Raw genomic sequence first — 20,648 nt, forward strand, 5'->3', positions numbered from 1 at the left:
TGGTTTTGTTGCCTTGAGGTTGAACTTTGCATCTGGGGTACACTTTAGAGCATATTTCTGGTCTCTCTCACAAAGAAACAGCCGAAGAAAACAGGATTTGGATATTGGGGTCCCTTGAAAGGGCGAGGTGTTTTGGAGCAATCTGAATGGCTTTTCTCAGCAGAGCAAGGTGCAAATACCTGGCTCTCCACAGCAGCGAGGCATTGGGAGGACTGGGAATGCTGTGAATCTATTCTGTACACAGGCATCAGATTCCTTGTGCTCATGAGACGGCCCTTGGAAGCCTTTGGGGAGGTCACTGACCCTCTCTCTGTTCCAGAAAGGCAGAGAGTTCCCGAGGCACACGCCCAAGGGAGGAAGCAGGTGCCCTTGTGTTGGATGGAGCAGGCTGCTTCTCCTCCAGACCTTGTAACGCCTCCTAAATTATTGATATCCCCCCCAAAGGGGCGGACAGGGGAAGTGGTCACTTATTCCCAGCACAGCTGAGAGAAGAAAGGGAGTGTGTAATTGCTTGTGTTTCCAGCTCTGCTGGGCTGCAAGGTTTGCCCTTTGCATATTGTGGAATTTGATTTCTCCAGTGGCAAGACCGCAGGGTAGTTACTGCAAACTTTTGGTTGCACAGGGAGAAGCAAGGTGGGTGAGTTTCCTCATTAAAAGAAGCAGTGGCTGATGCCCCCACACCTGGGGAGGGCTGTGTCTGACTGTCCCTGCCGGGGACAGAGGTGGAGTGCAGCAGTCCTGTGCAGAGCACGGGCAGCGTGTGGCAGTGGTGTGGCTGCAGCACTCGTGAGCCACCAGCCTTTGGCAGGTCCGAGCAGGAGCTGTGTCCCTTCTCCAAGCACTGCAAGGCAGGGAGGTGTGGGCTGGCAGCTTGGGCAGGTCTGGAGCAGAGGCCCCTGTGAGGCTGGAGACCCACCTGGAGCGCTACTGCACCTCCGTGCTCAAGGACCTGCATCCCAGAAAGGATGGCAGGACCCAAGTCTGCTGCTCTGAGCCCTCGGAGCTAGCAGCTTCACTGAGCACAAGGACTGAAAAGAAAAATATTCAGAATTTCTGCCTCAAATTAACTTGGATTTGCTTTTATTGCTTTACTGTCTGGGATGAACATGTTTCATGGATCCTGAGTTTAAATTAGGGCTGGAGGCAAAAGTCCTGCTTCAGCCGTGGGACCCAGAACAAGGCAAAGAAGAAACATTTACACTGGGAGAAGGGGAGGTGATTTTAATCTGAATGCAGCTTGCACCTAGAAAGCCAACTGTTACCTTGTAGATACAAAGAAAAACTAACACTGAGCTTTAAATAATGTACATTTCCAAGATGCCCAGCTGTTAACCATTAACCCTGTAGCAGGTTGAAGCATAGAGACAGATGTTCCAAAAGCGGTTTTATTTTCTGAAACAAAGAGAATGAAGCTATGCATTAGACAAATTAAGAAGAAATGCAAATATTTACACCCAGTTGAAACAAGATGCTGGAAAAACAGGCGTGATAAAATTGCTGCAATTAAATGTAATTTAATTTGTAATTCTGAAAGCACGCTTCTTCCAAAGGCAGCCTTTGAGTTTTCCTTATGGAGTGTACTGTTGTGATGTATGGATTTTCCTGGCTTCTTATGGCATTTTAATCAACAGCCCAATGATGTGATAATATTCCTAAAGCAGAAAAATAAGTGACGTTTGTTTAGACATAATTAATGAAATATTTATGTTGCATGAGGCTGTGTGATAAAGCCCTGTTCTCTTAGTCCATTTGCTTCTGATTACATTTGTGATTTTTTTATATGACCAGACATTCTGACGCCAACTATTTTACACTGAGCAGATGTCATGTAGTAAAAATGGGTGCCAGATGCTACAAGCCACATAAGGGTAATTTGTTTAAGAGCTGGCTCAGACTTTGTGCATTCAATTACACTGTATAGTGAGCCTTATACAATCATTTGGGTAATATGGCTAACTTCAGATATACATTTTAATGAATGTTGAGTGCATTCAGAACAACGTGCTACATGCAGAGTGCTCAAGGAATTAATTTATTTGTTTGTAGTACCTAGAAAAAAAATAAAATATATAGCCAGACATTTTTTGACAGGGATCAAAAATTTAATTAGTGCTGTCAGCTGAATTTCCAAATTGCTCTAGGTGCTGCTGATTAGAACTCAGGGCAGGTGCAAAGTGTCTAAGTTAAAGAACAGTATTCTTTGCTTCACTGACAATTTTGTTCCTGCATTTTAGGACATGAACACCTATCTGTCAGAAACCAAGCTACTGAGTATTCTACTTCATCCTCCGATGAGGAATTTGAATCCAAGCCTTCATTAACACACAAGGTAATCTTGACTTGGAAACAGAAAGGTATTTCCTTAGCTGGGCTGTATTTAGAATTCATCATATGATTCCGATCTAAAACACGCAGCAATTCCTCAAAGTGGGGATCGGAACGCTGGAGGTTACATGTCACGGAGAGAAAATACATTAAGACAGATGAACATCAACATTTCTTTTACCTCTTTGGATCTTTAATTCCCCCAGGTTACAGCAGCGCTGACAGAGGAGGTCTTAATTTGACAAACAGACATGTTTCACTGAAATCACTTTGAAGCTTCATTCTTAAGTGGCCTTAATACGTAGCCCAACAAGCAAACTATTGAAAAAATTAGACCAGATGCAGATTTCCTTTGGGGGAATACAGATTCATTTGAGAAGTGCTGCAGGCAGGTTGCCTGGAAAACACTCTGTTTATCCTAATCAGCACAAGTGTGTGAGCCACAAAATCACACTCAGGCCCTGTACCCTGAAAGAGCTGACTGCAGGAGTGGGAGCCGGGGGCTACAGCACCCTGAACCCTCCATACCCAGCTCTGACGTGAGGAAACACAGCTTTTTTGTCTGAATAGCTCATCAGAACTGTGTTTCTCTCTTTCCTGTGGAGAATATCAGTAAGCGGAGTTAACAGTATGAGGTGGCCTTTTGATTTGTTGCCTTTGGGGGCGGGAGGAAGAGGAAGGAAAGCAAAGTACTGAAAAACACTGAAAAATACGAAAGCTAAGTGGGACTTTGAATGGAAACAGAGGAACCAAAACACAGCAATGTGTAGCAGCACTTGTCACCAGTGGCCCTGTGTCAGGATGCACTGAGATGTCAGGATTCTTCATTCATCTTTCCTGTTACAGGAAAGCCAATCTATAGTATGATCATGTTATGGTGAATTAAATAAGGTTTAAATAAAATAGAGAAAAGAAGGGAGGCATGAGAGCAAACTGGATAAAAGCAACCCCCAGCAGTTGAGGCAGTCACAGGGAGGGCAGGACCAGGCAGGGAGAAGGCAGAGCTCCAGGGGAGCTGCCAGAAAGGGGGAGAAGGATCAGCTGTTGCACATGGGCATTAGCAGTGATTCAGTTCTGATGCACATTCCCCACTCAGTGTGTTTCTTTCAGCTGCCTCCTACCCATCCCTTTTCATGCCAGTTCTGGCTGCTATTTTGCCAGTACCACCACTGGTATCTGGCAAAACTTGGTGGGAAAAATTTTAGTGACTTCCTGGCTGGTTAATTTTTTAATTGTCTGGCCTATGGTGCTCATGTATGCTGTCTCCTGAAAAATGGGAACACCACAGCCTTGAAGCACATCAGGATAGCTTAGGTTAAAGGCAAGCTGGAGCAATGGCAGGTGATTCCCTGACCAGCCTTGCAGTATGTGCTGTCCTGCTCTCCTGGCAGCAGCAACAAGTGCCCTGGGGAAAAGCAAAAATCTCTGTAATGCAGCACAGAAATAGCACTGGGCAGGGTTTCACAGGGCTTCAGGTACTGTCCCATGATGTAAATTTTACTACTTTATAGCTATAGCAATGGAAATGGGTTGAGTTTCCTTAAACTGGTGCTTTCCCCAGCCTGTGCGTGGCCATGTGCAGTGGGATGCTATATACAGTCAGCTTTGTCATTTGGACACTTTTTATTGACACACTTCCCACTCACTTATGGTTGCATTAAGAGCTTGTAGGGATTTCAAGCCAACATAGCAAATGCATGTAAATGTTCCTGCAGGAATGTTTCCCTTTTGCCCCGAGCACCCTGCAGTAGCTCACCCTGCTTTGGGCAGGGGATCGGGGCAGACCTAACCTCAGCGGCTCCGTGATTCTGGGGGAGGCTGGAGGAAAGCTGCAATAGCATACTTCTGCTTTGATTGCCTTTTTCTTTCTCTCTGTGTCTTTTGTAGGCAAAAAGGGCTCTCAGAAGGAGAAGGAAGCTGGAGAAGGAGACAAAGCAGTTGATTAAACAAGAGGAGCTGAAGAGGCTTCACAAAGCACAGGTGAAAATGTAGCTCGCAGATGTCCCCTTTGTCTCCCAAGAGTGACTCGTGAGGATGGGGGTATCCAAAATGGGCTCTGCATCTCCCCTCAGTCCTCACTGTGGCTCACTGCCTTCTGTGCTGAAATCCCCCCAACCACCAGGGGCAGGAAAGTGCATGTGGCAGGGCCCTGCATCCCTCTGAGTGACAAATCCATGTCAGTCCCTGGAGATCATCATAATTATCATCATAATTTTGTAATTGTGGATGAAGAACAAGAGGGAATAGTGACTGGCAATAAGAATACACTGAAGAGGGAAAGAGATAGAAAGGGGAAATAACATCAACCCCACAGAATGTAAGAAACTCGGCGATTACCTCTGTGTATTACAGGAGGATACAAAAATACAGTGATGGCTTTTGTTCTCTCCCTGCCATAACAATGAAAGTGAACCATATTTTTCCTTAATGATGGAAAGTCACTTCATTTTATACAGGCCCTGCTCCTCAGAAAATGCTAGGAAAGCTCTGGACTCTACTGACGTGTTATTATTCCCAATTACAGTTTAAGATTTGTAAATGCACTTCTGCACAATTTGATCTCAGACTACTCTTATTTTACTGCTTTGTGGAGACAATCAAGTCCAAACTTTTTGATTGATCTTTCGTATTAGGCTGTTGCTGAGGGCTTGGCTTGGAATGCCCTAACACAGCCTGAAATGGGAACTGCTGAGCATCTGTCTTTGACATTTCAACCTTTTAAGGTGTTTCATGCCTTTTATCCCCACCACACCTCTGAAAATCTTATTTAAAAGGGAATGGACAATGGATGTAGAAATCCTTCCTGAAGTGCCACTGAATTGTCACATCTTAGCTATTAGACCCTTTTCTTTCTGGGTCAAAAGCTTGTGAAATATGAAAGAAAACCAAAAAAATCCCATGGACAATAAAATAGCTAGCAGAGCTTTCTAGCTGTAAACCTTCCCTATTTATATGAGCTTTATCAATGTAATATCTCAGAATGTATGTCTCTGAATATGAAAGCATTGACTTTTTATGCCTTGTGAGACAGAGAAACATTACGATCTCTTTTTTACAATGGGAGAGCTAAAACTCAGAAAAAACTGAGGTTCTTTTGGTACCTGTGATACCCCCATAAAATTGTGATTGACATCTAGTGGCATATTTAAATTGCTTAGGTGCTTGGAACACTCCATGAGTTGGCAAGAGCCACGACTCCTCCAAGACCTTTCCAAGCTGTTTCTCTAAGCACTGAGACCATCTTTTGTCTCCGAATTTTGAAGCTCTGTCTGTAGCTTTTATATCATTACATTTTTGCAGGCAGTCCAGCGCCAACTAGAAGAACTGGAGGAAAGACAAAGAGCTCTGGAGATTTTTGGTGTTGAACTGGAGAGAGAACTAAGAGGAGAAGCAGGTACACAAAGCAGTGTTTGCTTGTTTGGTGGTGGGTTTTTCAACCTGTTTCAAAGCAGAGGGTTTTAATGGTTGTCATGGAAATAGTTTGATGCAAAATCTGACAAGGAACAATAACTGGCAGGACAAAAATAATTCTTTAAGCATTTTCTCAAACTCTTTGTTAGCTGAAGTACCTTTACATTGAAGGCTTTAAATTTTCTGTTGGTTATCACAGATTTGGAATGATTTACAATGCTATTGAACCTGAATTTACTTTTCCCCTCACCTCCCCCTTTTTTTTTTTTAAGTCCCATCCTGAGCTTAATTTCATCTTGTGGAGGGAACCAGTGAGGTTTCCAGGAGCTGTATCTCAGTTACCAAGCCAGCAGCAGCCCATGCCTAGTAACAGAGTCCTTAATGACTTTCCTGGAGTGTGAAATGCCATTAATATGATTAGAGCCAGTGGCCATGCTATAGCAACAGCAGCATGCAAGCACACACAGAGATCCCAGCAGCACAGCTTTTCACCCAGTGGGCAGAAGATGACAGGGATGTCACCCTGGCCCCAGCCAGAGGCAAGGTTTTCCCTCACCTGAGCCGACACTCCCAAGCCCCGAGGGTTGTAGGATCCTGCCACTGGCCCAGCCTTGGCACTGCTCCCCAGCACACACGGGGTGAAGCACAGGGACAGGACACCTGGGGCTCCTGCCAGGCTCAAAATGGGGATGGGCGTGTGAACCATGCACGTAAAGGACTGCAGAGGGGGCGGGGGTTCTGTGCGGGAGGGACTGACAGCCTGAATGCAAATGTCTTTACCTCCACTTTAGAAAACTGAGCCTTGTGTTTTCCTGACAGGCAGTTGCACAACACGGAAAACCCAGATATATTTTGGCACCTGATCTTGTTGTTGTCTTAACCAGGCAATCCAGTCCAACGCTACATGCTGGCCTTTTTAATGCCATATTTCATAGCTGCTCTCACCCCTATTCTGACACTGCACTAATCAGTTTGGCAAGAGAGCATTCGCCCAACCTTTTATATTTATTAACTAATTTCCTAGAATTGATCGTGTCAGTCTATTCCAAATTTTATTTAAAAGGCTAGCATCTATTTTTCTTAAATGAAATCATAACCCTTTATCAAACAGCACCCACCTTACTGCCCGTGAGAAAGTCTGCTAAAAATGCTTTGAGGATTTGGAGAGTTAGCTTTTTTCTTCTGATTTGTATAAAGGTGGTTGTTTTTTGGAAACCTCAAAAATAGAGAGGGACAAGAATCTTCTAGCTCTTGGGATAGACACCGAATACCAGGATAAATGGCCTAGAGCCACTTCTTGTTGTTGCTGTTTTGACAATCGCATTTCCTAAAGAAGGCTGTCAGCCAAGAGATCGATGCTTCTCATTCTCTTACCATCCTTGGTAATTGGATTGCCCTCATTAAGGTGAAAGTACTGTTTTTTTCTCCCTGTTGATTGTTTGTGTGTAGGTGGCCAGTTACAAATAGGGCAGATACTGAAACGTAGGATGTTACTGTCTCTCAATAACTCTTCTGCTGCAAAAGCACGAAGCTGTGAGTTTCCCAGACAAAATGTGAGTGCTTTGTTGCTTGTAATAACAAATGTGTAATGATGCAGGAATTGGTGAGTTTAATATTCTGTTCAAGCTTCCTAAAAATAATGAGCATTATTGTTTAATGAATGACCAGTGTTTATTAGGTTAAGTTGTATTTAAGCAGGTCTGCGCTTATGCAATTCAAGTGATTTAATAGGTATTATTAAGGTAATTAGAAAACGATCACAGTTCAGCAATAATATTGAGCTGCAAAGGTTGTGAATAACCAAATTTAGAGGCAGGCCTGCAAACACCAGTCTTCAGTGACATTTACGTAACTCTCCTCTAATAATTCTGTAAGCCTGGGATGAATGGCCCCTTTGTTAGGGGGAGTTATTCATTAGCTCCTCAACTGAATTAGAAGAGAACATGCGTGGGTGCGAAACAACTGCCATGAAGACTGATGAGCAAAATGAGGTTTTGATGATCTTCTAATTGTAGTGACAACAATTCATGCATTAAAAAAAAAAAACAACAAGGCCCCCAAAAAACACCCCAAAAAACACCCCAAAAAACCTGAGAAAAATGAGTAATTTTTCATGCTCGTTATTTCCTTTATTCCACTTCAAAATACCAAATAATAAATCACTGATGTACCGTTGCTTTGTTTTCCACTGACATTTGTGAAGGCTTATGGAGAGCTTCTGCCTACAAGAAAATACAGAAATAAAAATCTCAAAACACGTTTTCCACTGAAATTAGCATAATGGCTCAGTTGACTAAACAAATCATGAACAATGATGGTAAAGAAGAAAACCTGCGTTGAGAGAGAACATGAAGAAATGTCTCGGTGCTTCGGAAGGCGAACAAATATCTGCACATGTTGTAGCTAGTTTTTGATTTCATAAAAAACATATCCAAGGTGTCTTGGAATTTTCAACATAGTCAAAAGAAATCAGTTGTAAACCTGTAGAAGTAAGGAATATGAGGTTTAACTGTACCTATAATGGTGCAAACTGGCCAAGACCCCTTTACTGTGTGGTGACTGTAAGGAAGGACAGTGGAGCGTCAATCCGGAGAACAGAAGGTTCAGGTTTTGAGAGGAGTGTTCAGTAAATACTCCTCCACAGCCTGTACAATTCCTTCCAAAGTGATGAAAATAGAAACACCTATGATGTAATTAGAAGAATGTCTGACTTTCAAATGGATCTCAGTCAAACGAGACTTGGATAAACCAGGAGGAAAGGTTTGCTTTAGCAATGCTGTAGGGAAAGGCCAACACAAAACAAACTCACAAACTGTTTTCCCTCTAACCTTTAGAAAGATCTGTCGAACTGCATTATGCAAAATGCTTCTTTGGTTTGTTCTGCCCTTGGAAGGCATTGAGCACTCCATCAGACTTAAATAACAATTAACATTGGTAGTAACAAACATTTGAAAAGCTCAGGGAAAAAATGCCCCTGGGAACACTTAGGGGGCGTTCTGTGGGATGGAGGAGGAGGCAAAACAAGGGCTACTTTTATTTCATCTTGCACTGAGGATTTTGCAAAAATGAATGTTCTTCTGCAAAGTGTGTTATCTTTGCTTACCTCAATCAACCTACAATACACAGTCTTTTATTAGAGATACAATGATTTTAGCGTGTAAAGAGTAAAAGTTAAAAGTGCCTAAACAAGGAAACAACAAAAATGGAACAGTAACAGTTTGTGTCTGTGCCACACTTAATGCATAACAGCGATTGCAGTGTTTTTACTGACAGTAAAATAAATCAAAGTTTGATGATAACTTCTTATGGTGGCATACAAAGACCTAAGGCTCTGAATACTGATGCTGCATCCTTGAACTGGATCTGTAAGAAACTGGCATGTTCCAGCAAGGACTGCTCCTGCAGTCACTCTGAGAAGACACTTTTTATCACCGCTTGCTGACCTGGAAGATCCCACAGGAACACATCCATTACTGCCAAGTTTTAATGGAATCAGGCAGAAATTGAAGAGGGATTGCTCTGCCTCCTCCTGCTGTTTTATCCTCCTGTTTCATGGTAATTTCCAGTTGGGGTCAAGTCCTGATGACAAACTGCAGAACTGCACCCACACCAGCATGGGCCCAGGTAACTCCTCCGGTGCTGGCAGGAGGTGACCTGGGTTCCCTGGGATGATGGTGTCTGGTGAAGGCATGCAAATGGGCTGGTGATCCCAAACACCCAGCAATTTCTCTTGGCTCAGGAAGATGGCTAAAGGGCTTCACTGGGTGACATCGTTGCTGCCCCAAGGATATGGGCTTTAAACTGCTGCTTTTGAGTGGAGTCAAATCCTGGCTCTGACCTAAGAGTGAGGGGCAGCTTAAGTTGTAGAGACAAGAGGGTAATACCTGGGGCAAAAAAATAAAGCACATTTCAAAATGACAAGAAAGAAAGGCATCAGAAACGCTGCTGAACTGCCCAGGACTCTGTCTGTCTCTCCCCTTGGTAATCTAGTTTAGTGATACTCTTGTAATTGATGTCTCTGGAGCTTGAACCTGAGACATTTTGGGTTAAGTTTCAGTGCTCTGAGTCACATAAAATACAGGTGCAGTCCTCTTAAAGTACGAGAAATCATATAAGCTTCCATCCATAGAAAACAGCCAGGCTGGTTTGTGGGGATTTTATTGTTGTTTATCTAGCACTGTGGTGTAAGGACTGAGGAGCAAAGAACTGGTTCCCCTGCCTGCTGGCCGTACTCCTTTTGCTGCATCCTAAGTCTGGCCATCCCTGCTTCCATGTGTGGTGGGGAGTGCAAATACCATGTGCTGGGGCAGGAGCATGGGCTGGCTGTTGGCTTTATGCTTCTGAAGGTGCCAGTGTGTCACTTAGATTGTTGCCTCAACCTGGAGCAGTGAAAGATACTTGCTTCCTACAAGTGATCACCATTTTGTCGCAGCAGGCAGTGGATGGGCAGAACAGAAGTGGGAGGTGTGTTGGCAGTGCCATCACTGCCACTGTAATTCTGCAACAAAGGGAGGTGGGGTGGCTTTGTTTTGGGAAAAAAATGAATGGAAAATGTGAGGTCATGAGGATGTTACAAAGGACAGCAAGGAAAAGAAATACGTATGTTCTCTGACTTGCCATTTGAAAACACCCAGGGGTTCTTCCTTGCCAAAGAGTTTTGTACAGATGGTATTTTAGGAGAGTAAAGGTCCTCACTTGATGAAAGAGATCCATCATTTTCTTCAGCAAGGCAGAGTCAAGCTGTGAGCTCTTTGGGAGGAAGACTGTCTACCAGTGATGCCCCAGCCCAAAGTGTTATAAACCCACCCAGTAATCATAGATTTGTCATTCAAAGCAGCTGCAGATTTAGAGGCCAGCTGACAAGGGAAGGGAAATTTGAAGAGGATTTGGTTGTGTGTCTGATGTCCACTGGAAGCAGAGGTTAAGTTGATACTTGCCAGCATGTGCATCCTGAAGGCTGATTGTGTTAATGGAGTATCCACTTAGACATAGCTCAGCTCTGAAGCCCAGTTTCAACAGAGAAAACTCTCTTATCAAAGGCAGAGCTAAGAGACAGAAATAGTGCCCATTAAAGTCTATGTGATTATTTGAAAGGAAAATCTTTAAGACAAAAGTGTTTTAAAATCCAGTGCATCTTTAACGGCAATTAGCCACAACAGTCAACAAAAAAGAGACAAAAAAATGTTAGACTTGTTGTACCCAGCCATTACTGGTGGAAGCTGCATACAGCAAAACCATCTCCATTTGAATAATGTGGGCTTACAAGGAGGACTACTGAAAGAGAACTTAGTTGGCAAAAGCATTGGAAAGAAAGCTGGTAAAGCACACTGAAGTCTCCTATTTTACACAGATTCAGGCACAAAGGATGAAAATCAGATGCTACATGAATGGTTTGAGCTGGTCATGGAGAAGAATAAATTAATGCGTTATGAGTCTGACCTCCTGATTATGTAAGTAAGGACAAGCATTAGTATTAAAGATGGGGAGGGGAGAGGAAAAAAGTGTACTCACATCTCACAATGTACCTGAACACCTTGCTGCGTGCTGCAGTTCCAGACAGTTGTGGAATAAAACCCAGAGTAGCTACAACCTGTTTGAACACAGATTTGTAGCTGGGGCCTCCTCGTCCTTCCCTCTCTCAGTGGTTCAAATATTTCAATCCTATATGATACTCTGAACCAGTGTGGCACAGAGACCTCTGCCTTCACATAATATGGGTCTAATGAACACTGGGGTGCTTTCTCCTGGGAAGAAAAATAGTCTGACAAATTCATCTGGTTTTACTGGACATAGGAAAAAAAGATCTAGAAATTCACTACAGCAATGAAACAAGCAGGTACAGCAACACAACAAGCAAATAAACCCCACCTCAGATGCCACTGTTGTGGTTGATGCAAACAATGTTTGCTGTAGCTCCCTCACCTCGCCTCCCTGCAAACACACTGGAGACAGGCCGAGGTGACTCTCGGGTATTTTCTCCACTGTTTGTGGGCAGTGTGGGAAGGCAATGGGAGCCTCAGCAGTCCTTACTCACGCCTGGATTTCCCACCTGTGCAGGCTGCTCATTGCCATTTATCATTCCCATATCACCCAGCCCAGCCACGAGCTCCAGCTGCACCCCAGTTTCTCCCCGGCTGTGCTGATGCTGCGGGGGGCCGACCCTTTCTTGCCCCTCTCCTTGTCATCGGGTGTTGTGGTAGCAATGCTTTCTTCTCACACCGGGAGTTAAAAAAGCAACAGTGGGCTGCTTTTAGCACCGCAGGACACAGAATGTTGTGGTCTGGGTGTGTTCACGTGTTAATTCCTCTCCCTCAGGACCTGTGCAGAGGGCCTGGTGAGGCCCCTCACGTGTGGGAGTGCTCAGCCCTATCCAGAGTTACACTGTGGGTGCCACCAACAAAGCACAGATGGTTCAAAGCCTTAAGCACTGCTGGGTATGGGGGAGTTTAATGCCATACATAATGTAAAAGGTGGCAGTGGTACTTCTGGAGCTGCTCCGGAGATGTTGGCACAGGCAAACCTTTTAGCCTTGGTAGCCCATGAGGAGAAAATACTGGATAAGCAGAACACAGAATCTCGTAATTGAAATAACATGTATGTCTTCACTGAAAAAAGCCTCTTCTTTAACATATTTTTTGCTGCATCCAGAGCCCAAGAGCTAGAACTGGAGGACCACCAAAGCAGGCTGGAACAAAAGCTGAGAGAGAAAATGGCCATTGATGGTAAGTCAAAGGGGACAGTGTGCTCCAGCCCGCAGGGACAGACCGTGCCAACCCCTTGTCCAAAAAGGACCAGGGTGGCCAAGGCTCCTGTGCTCCCTCTGAGTGCAGCTCAGCCAGCAAAATGTGAGATCTCCTCGGACTCCTAGTGAAGACAGCTGAGCTGACCTGCCCAGTTCTACACTGAACGGGATCAGAAGCACTGCACGTGTAATTACACTAATTGTGCTCTCCAGGCAGCCATGTCCAGCTGATGATGGGCAGCAATGGGAAGAAACTTCTTCAGACACCTAAACAAAGGAGGTTATCTGCTCTTATGTAGCATTGCTGGTTACCACAGTGTTTTGGAACTGCTTTGAGGTATTTGGGATTACAGTTTGGGCTTGTCCTTTCATGTGGCATTTGAAAAGGGAGCATGGGGAGGAGGAATGCAGGGAGAAGAGTGGCTCCATAGCACTGAGTACCCCAAAATATCCTGCTGTGTTCTAGGCATGTGGATTGCAAGTGACAGCAGCTTTCAGTACGTTTTCTGAAAAATACTTTCCATTTTCTTACAGGTACTACATTTCATGTTGGGATTTTTACCTTATAAACTAAATTTAAACTACAGCTTAGTAGTTTTTATAAATAACTAGTGCTTTTCCTATCCCTTCCAGTCTAACTTTTGTTAAAAGATCTACCCTAGACATTATGAGCCCTAGTGGTCAACTTCAAATGGCCCAAACCCAGGAGAAAATTTCCCTGAACCCGGAACTCTAACTTGAAAAATACTAACTACTATTGACTTCATTATAGTCATTGACTATAATGTTAATTCAAGCTGTGCACTAACAGTTAAAATGCAAACAGTGATCTCGTTTTTAACCTCTTTTTTGTGATCTTTTAGACAGCCTTAAAGATGAGATGGATCTGAATGAGGAGGATGAAATTTTTACTGAGATGATGAAACTTGTTGAAGAAAGGGACAGACTCGTCTGTACCTTAGAAGAGCAGAGAGTGAAAGAAAGAGCAGAAGACCAGCACTTCGAAAGCTTTATCTTATCTACAGGTTATCATCTGAGCAGGATTTAAACAGCCACATGCGAATAAACATCCTTTCAGCAGTATTCCCTATCACGGGGATACAGTCTTGTGGCAAATGAAGGAATTCATATTTAAAATCAGCTTATTTGGGAAACACATCATTTTGTTATCAAAAGCTTTAAAGTCGTTCTTTTGCTCACACCAGAGACAGCCGTTTCACTGTCAGCTCAAAGGATCACTGGGATACAGATCTGGACTGAATTTGCCTGTCTGATGGGCACCAGGGTCTGTGAAAGGGAAATCAGAGCTCTATTATTCTCTTGGAATTTTATTTTAATGCTCAGAGTAGAGTTTCTGAGGAACATGATGACATCATTTAGTATTCCTGAGACAGCCTTACTTTCCATCTGTTTGTCTGAATCTCTGTGTGGCTTTGTTAATATTTTGGCACAGCCAAGCCATGGTCAACTATAGAAACGTCAGAAAACAAGCATCTCATAAAAATAGTGTTAGTCTTTATTTCTGGTGGAGGAAGAGTCATTTGACTAATGACTACATATAAGCACTTACTAAAACTACTGTAAATGCAATGTCAGAAATTAATTTTTCAGGTATTTATAAGTTTTATTGCACTGTGTATTTTTGAACAAGAAGTTAAAGCAATGTTAAATCCCTGCATTTTGTAAAATGGTAAGGGATTATCAAAGGGATGACTATCGTTTCAGCTGTTACATGCTCGAAGAAGTTTCTGTATATCAGAGATTATTAAAGTCTTTAAAATACGATAAAAGATAATTTTAAAATAGTAATTCACCCAATTGATATTTATAGGGCAAGCTTTACTATGACAGACTTTACAATTCCTTCAGAACATACATCTCAAGTTGTATTGTTGAGTGTGATGAATGGTATAGCATTTAAAGACCTCCCCGAGAATAATCCCTTAAAATGACTGCAAAAAATGTTGAGTTTTTAATATCAACATTTGATAGAAAATACTGTGCTATGTTTAAATTACATTTATCTTGCTGCTTGAGAATATATGCACTTTTTTTGCTTAAAGGGACCATCTCCTATCCTTTTGGTACATGCATTTGTAGATATTGGCAAAACAGTGCAGAAATTCTCCTAATTTAAGTACCTTCTTAAATCTGAGATAATTCTGCAATTTAAGATTGGTAACATTCCCAACTGTATGTGTGATGCACTAGATTTTCAAACTGAAAAAAACTGAAAGACTGTTTCTTTCTGAATATCATTTTACCTCGTGCTCTGAGATTTGATGTTCTCATTATTTCATGAATGGTGCTAATTTGCAGCATCTGCCTATGGTACAGCCAAAGAGAGAAGCATTCCTGTTAAAAAAGCTTTAAACTGAAAAACCTCTTGGTGAGTACAGGTAAAGTAACAGACACACTGGATCCTGTCACAATAATTTATTAATTATCTTCAGGGTTGGGGTTTTTTTGCTGTTTTGCAAGAAATTTGAAATACCCTTTCTAAAGGTAAAAGCAAGTTTTTGCTATTGGCCACAGATAAATAATATACCTCTGTTGGTGCAAGCTTTATACTATTGCTCTGCAGTATTTATTCATATTTATTTATTAGACTGTTTAAAGAGGGTAGGAGTGTCTGGTTACATTTTACAGTTTGGATGTTGTCTCTAATTTTGATTGATAAATGTGTATTTCTAACAGCTGTGTACAGCAAAGCTGTGCATTGTAGAGTAGACAGCTTTATAGGTTTGGTAAATAATTAGCAATAAAATATGAATTAAGATTTTAAACAATGTTCTCAGTGACCATAACTTGAAGGGATACCCTTAAAACACAGCATTCAGGGCTTTAACATATAATTTGTCTTTCATCATACTGGGAAGATAGGGCAGAATCCTTAAATGTGTTCCAAAATAACCACCAGACTTTTTTCCCCCTGTCATTCATAGGTTAAGCATACCTGATCTTCAGATGACATTTTTACTATGATGGATTGCAGTGATTGATTTTTTAAACTAAATCTATTACTTAAGACTGACACAAGTAGGAGAGGCAGAGAAGCAATAAATATTTTAATTTTCTCTGTTGAGATCTGCTGGTATTTCCAGTTCTGTGGAGAAAAATTCTGGGTTTTATCACTGCCTCATGAAGTCCTGTAGAAAAAGACAGTCTAGAAAATCTATCATAGTTTTCTGTGAGAGTCATAATGTTTTCAAGATATTTTTTAAAAGTCTGAAAGCAAAATTCTTAAAGCTTTGCACAGGTGGGGAATTCTGCAGAAATCTCCAGTTATATCAAAGACTGGTTTTTTCACCTCATTTTACAATTAAAAAGTCTATTCACATTTGTGTTGCTGTTGCAAATAAGCCCTGAGATTTCAGTTTACAGCATATACCTGTTCAGCTATAAAACCAAATTCCAAAGGGTGCTTTCCCTTTAGCTCCAAAGCTGAAGTATCAGAGTCCACAGAAGCTGAGGGCCATCAGAACTTAATGGACACACAAAATCATCTTGGCTAAAGAAACACTTTTCTGGATGCCCTGTGGTTGTTACACATGCCCCACCCAAAACTGTCTGCTCCTGGGTGGAAAAACCTGTCAGGCTACTGTTACCCTGCCTGATATTAAGTACCTCACAAGATTAGATCCAAAAATAAACTGTGCAAGTGATTTAGAAAATCATAAACTCGTAAGTCATTTAAAGCAGGTCTTTGTGTATTGTGAGAGTACAGAAGGGGGTTAAAAAAAGAGAAGCTATGTGCACTGTTCACAGGTCAGTTTCATATGGTTGGCTTGTATTAGAAATGTATTTAAACACTGGTTTGGTTATGAGTTTTCTTGCTGCTCAGTCTTTTTCTGTAACTTGGCTCACTAATTTGTAATAGATTTGTTCATTTTTAAGTTCATGGCACTATCATTTCGGGGTATAATGTGATGTGCTGGACTGTACTGACTGTGTCTAAATGGGCTGGTTGTGAGAAATTTTCTATTGGAAAGAATAAAATTCTGTCTCACTCTTCGAAGTCCCCGAATCATTTCCATAGAAATTTCTCTCCACTGACACCTACAGCGTAATAATGTGTGATGAGGAAAGATCTACAGGTAAGAAATTAAATCATCTTCTTAGCTCATATACTGGTAAGTAAATCACACACAGATTCCTTTTGTAGTTCAGAAATAACAACACTCTGAAGTTAGGGGGCACCTTTAACAGAAAAGATTACAAACCCCATGAGACCAACAACTTCCACACATGCTTACCCAGGAATTCACCAGCTGGTTTCCTTAGGCTTGACACACAATTTATAACAGCTCCTTGAAGACTCGAAGGAAAAGTGTTGATCAAAGGGTGATCAAAATCTTAATTCTCAAATAATTGTCAATTTTCAAATGCAACTAACTTTACCTCTGTCAGGTCACTGTGTTTTGTTGCTTTCTACCAGTGGGAGAGTCTTACAGGGCAAGACAATGTGCTGCCCAGAGGAGAGACAAGGATAAGCAAGACTGGGGCCAGCATGACTGTTCCCTGCTCAATGACTCTGAACTGATTGATAGGTCTCTCCTCCTCACAGGACAGATGGACAGCTCCTTCTCTACAGAGGTCAAGGTAATTTTTGGCATCTTTGAACTGAGATTTTCCTTTTACTGTCATGACCTTTCCCTTCCATCTTGTGGAATTTTCTGGCCCAGGAGCAGGGTAGAAATGCCACCACAGGAATTTACTGAAGTTCTTCTAATCCTAGTGCATGCACACACCCTCCTTGTCCCCTCTTCAAAAGATCACAGGTCTAAAGAAACTCGGTGCTTAGGGACATGGTTTAGTGGTGGATTTGGCAGTACTGGGTTAATGGTTAGACTTGATCTTAAAGGTCTTTTCGAACTTAAACAGTTCTGTGATTCTATAAAAAGTTTGTGAAAATGATTTTGTAAACCACTGTTTGAATGAAGACCGATCCATCTGCCTCCAAGGTAAAGGGACACCTCACTCACTTTTAGTGTGTTTGACCAGGTTTCTCTGGGCATAGGAAACAAATTTAGAGGTCTTGTGCCTTGAAACTTCCGCTTTGTAGCCCAATGCATTTCAACTAGGATTTTCACATTAGTTTAGTAGTCTTTTTCCAGAAAGATACACTGTTTTCTTTCTTGCTTGAGCAAGTAACAGGATGTGGCATAGCAGATTGGAGATTCTGTTTATCTTTCAAAACTTTGCTTCTGTTAAGATTTAGAGCTGTCCCTGCTGGGTTTTGCCTGGACCGTACACTTTGGCATCGTTTAGCACAATGGGCTTGCCGTGGTAGCATGGAAATATTATCCCTGCAGTTTTCATCGCAGCCACATCTCATGAACCTGGATCCTGGCAAATACTTCATGATGGGCAAGGTATTTGCTGGATTTCACCCAAATCTCTTTGCCTGATATTTATGAAAAAATTGTGCTTTCTTCTGTTGCTTCTGATGAACTATGAAGAGACCTGATGGCCCTGCATGCCAGTACTGTGCCTGCTGGAATATTCATGTAACACACCTGTACATAACTACAGGCCCAAATGAAGGGTACAAGTGAAGCTTAGTAAGGAAAAAAAAAAATCACATATTGGGGTTTTTTCCTAAAACTGTCTCAAGAAGGACAGTTGTAAATGCAAGTCCACTTGTCCCAGTTTCTGTAAATAACTAATTGATGTAACAACATGTTGCCAGGTGGTGAATACCAGGATGATGTTCCCCTTTTACCAAAAAGTTTTAAACCCACTTTCTTTCCTTTGAAGCTTTTAAATTATTAATTTCTGTGGCTGTATACAACATGTTATCTTTTGTCTTTCATGCATATTTTTCCTCATCACATCTTAGTCTATCTTTTTTGCTCCTCAATGTACCATAAAAATTCATTGTACTTTTTAACAATCTGGTTGGAAATACTCTGTTACTTTTATAAAACTATGTTATTTTGTCATATTATTTAAAGAGAATATTCTTATACCAAAGAAGTTAAAGCAGAAAGCATAGCTGTGTATTAAATCCAGGCGTATGTATATGCCCAATCTTATTCTCACCTTGTGAGCTGGAAACAAATTTATCCTCAAGCATGAGTTTTAGGTGATGCTGGCAATGAAAATCTGGAGCCCTTTTATCCCTGATACGATGCTTTCTACTGTTAAAATGCAGCCACGCTGAAATGGTGTGGAAACACCTTCTTTGCTCAGCAGGCTCCTTTACTGTGCTGTTAACTTATCACTCGGGGTGGCTGGGCACATTGAGCAATTCACCACACAGAGCTGGCATAGTACAGGGCTGACTGCAGGTACTTAGGAAAACAAAATGTGTAGACTTTGGTCTAGTTCTCCTCTTCCTGAAGTCAGCAAAGGGTGTTCCTGTAGGCAAGCAAAGCAGTAGCAGTAAGTTGATAAATCGCTTTTAAAAATTCCACTTCCATTCTTTAAATGACCAAATGGTCAAAAGACTGGAGCAGAGCTACACCTAGGAGAAAAATGCTAGGGGAACACTCTAAGGCAAGTGAATGATTTCTTGCACAGTCTTAACCAGCTTGGCTGCTCTTTCTTACTAGCCTAGCCCGTGGTTGGGATATTACATACCTTGCCTCTTCTGTTCTGTTGGGAAAGTAAAACTCTGGTCCTGAACATTCTGAGCCTCATATTAAAAGAAATAAAAACCAGCTGTGCATGGACAGATATGCAGGTGAACAAGAAATATTTGAAGTGTGGTGGGGAGGGGACTTAGCTACCTTTTATTGCCTGGCAAGAGTACATATGTGAGCAGGATACAATTAATTTGATGTAATGTTTGGCTCATCTGTCTGAACAAGACGCTGACAGGGAACGTGGTGAGAGCTCTCATGGTCTGCTCTGGATTTCTCTATACCAGGTGCAGCAGGGCCAGCCTGAACAGCAGCCTGCTGACTGCTGTGTCCTGTGCTGGGATTGTGGAGCATGATCCTGGAAGTGTTCCATTGTCAAATACAAAGCAGAGCAAACCCCATCCCCAAAGCTACTATAACTTAGACCTTGTGTTTATCTATAAATCCTTTTGTAATGAATGCAATATTAATTTAAGGCCATATGTTCAGGTATATTCCTAGATAAATACAAAAAAAAAGGTAGCATACGTAATTCTAAATTTAAGATACAGGGGAAAAATGTTGTAACTATCCTCAAAGAGAAACATCACAATTGGAAAAACATTGCAATAATGTTATACACAATGAACTGCACATAAATCCTGAAAGAAATCCATTAAAAAACCCCAAATCAAAACTCTAAACTTAAGGTCTGGCTGCTGCTTTAGCAGCATTACTTAAAGCACACAGTATTCGAGTTTCCAGATCTGATAAAGTTCATCTTAAACACATGGTTTCATTTAATTTTTTCCCCTTGCGACGTGAAACTACCATAGTTCATGAGGCTATTAAATAATTAATACTGTATTTATCATTAATTTACATATACTGAGTGTTGAGAAATAGGAAAGATTCTGGGTCTTTTCAACTATTTTGTGAGGGACTTGGCAAATGCATGTTGAATTCTGACTATGCTGTATTTGCACAGCCCAGTACCCATTGCTTTTTGGGAGGTATCTGGCTTGTTCCTTCTGTATTTACCACAAACAAAGGGGTACAAAGGCAAGCACACTCGTGCTTGCCAAAGTGCTCTCTCTTCTTCTATGCCCACAAAATCCTATATTGACATCCATATATAGTATAGTCATTTGGCTCCAAATGGAGATTTAGTTGGGTCACTGCTCTGTTTGTAAATGCCACAGATTTACAGGCATATTTTTTAAAGGGTTTGATGTGTGTATTTCTTCTTTCGAAATTGTCGTTTATTATGTTCTTAAAAATTATTCAAAACTGTTCATCTCCTAATACATAGACTGTATAAGCAGCATTTCTGTAAAAAGAGAATAAGAAGTGAAATTCAGGCTGAAATTCGTAGACAAGAAGCTTAAACGTAACTGGTGCTATGAACCAGAGAGCAAACATTAAGGAAAGGATTGTGCTGAGGCTTGGGCTCATTCCTGCTTATAACCAATGGCAGGATGGATGAATAAAGTTTTTCTCCAGGGCACATACTAACTGCATGCAACAAATAGGCATTGATGTCTACCCCTCATCAGCTAACCAATGTTACCGGCTTGTAAAAACACAACAATTATTAGCTGATT

The 20,648-nt window shown here is 41.7% G+C and overlaps 1 protein-coding gene across 3 annotated transcripts in view; it reads left to right on the plus strand.

The window, feature by feature from the left end:
* Positions 1-14,621, plus strand: part of MICAL2 (microtubule associated monooxygenase, calponin and LIM domain containing 2) — a 118,057-nt gene extending 103,436 nt beyond the window's left edge. For all 3 annotated transcript variants that reach the window (XM_032111133.1, XM_032111134.1, XM_032111132.1), the window contains 6 exons: positions 2,235-2,329; positions 4,213-4,305; positions 5,626-5,719; positions 11,087-11,186; positions 12,385-12,458; positions 13,342-14,621. In XM_032111133.1, the coding sequence (XP_031967024.1) occupies positions 2,235-2,329; positions 4,213-4,305; positions 5,626-5,719; positions 11,087-11,186; positions 12,385-12,458; positions 13,342-13,526 (641 nt within the window). In that variant the 3' untranslated portion in view covers positions 13,527-14,621. The remainder of the gene's footprint in view (positions 1-2,234; positions 2,330-4,212; positions 4,306-5,625; positions 5,720-11,086; positions 11,187-12,384; positions 12,459-13,341) is intronic.
* The last annotated feature ends 6,027 nt before the right edge of the window (positions 14,622-20,648 follow it).

Source organism: Corvus moneduloides, chromosome 6 (genome assembly GCF_009650955.1).
Source record: "Corvus moneduloides isolate bCorMon1 chromosome 6, bCorMon1.pri, whole genome shotgun sequence".
Lineage (NCBI taxonomy): Eukaryota > Metazoa > Chordata > Aves > Passeriformes > Corvidae > Corvus > Corvus moneduloides.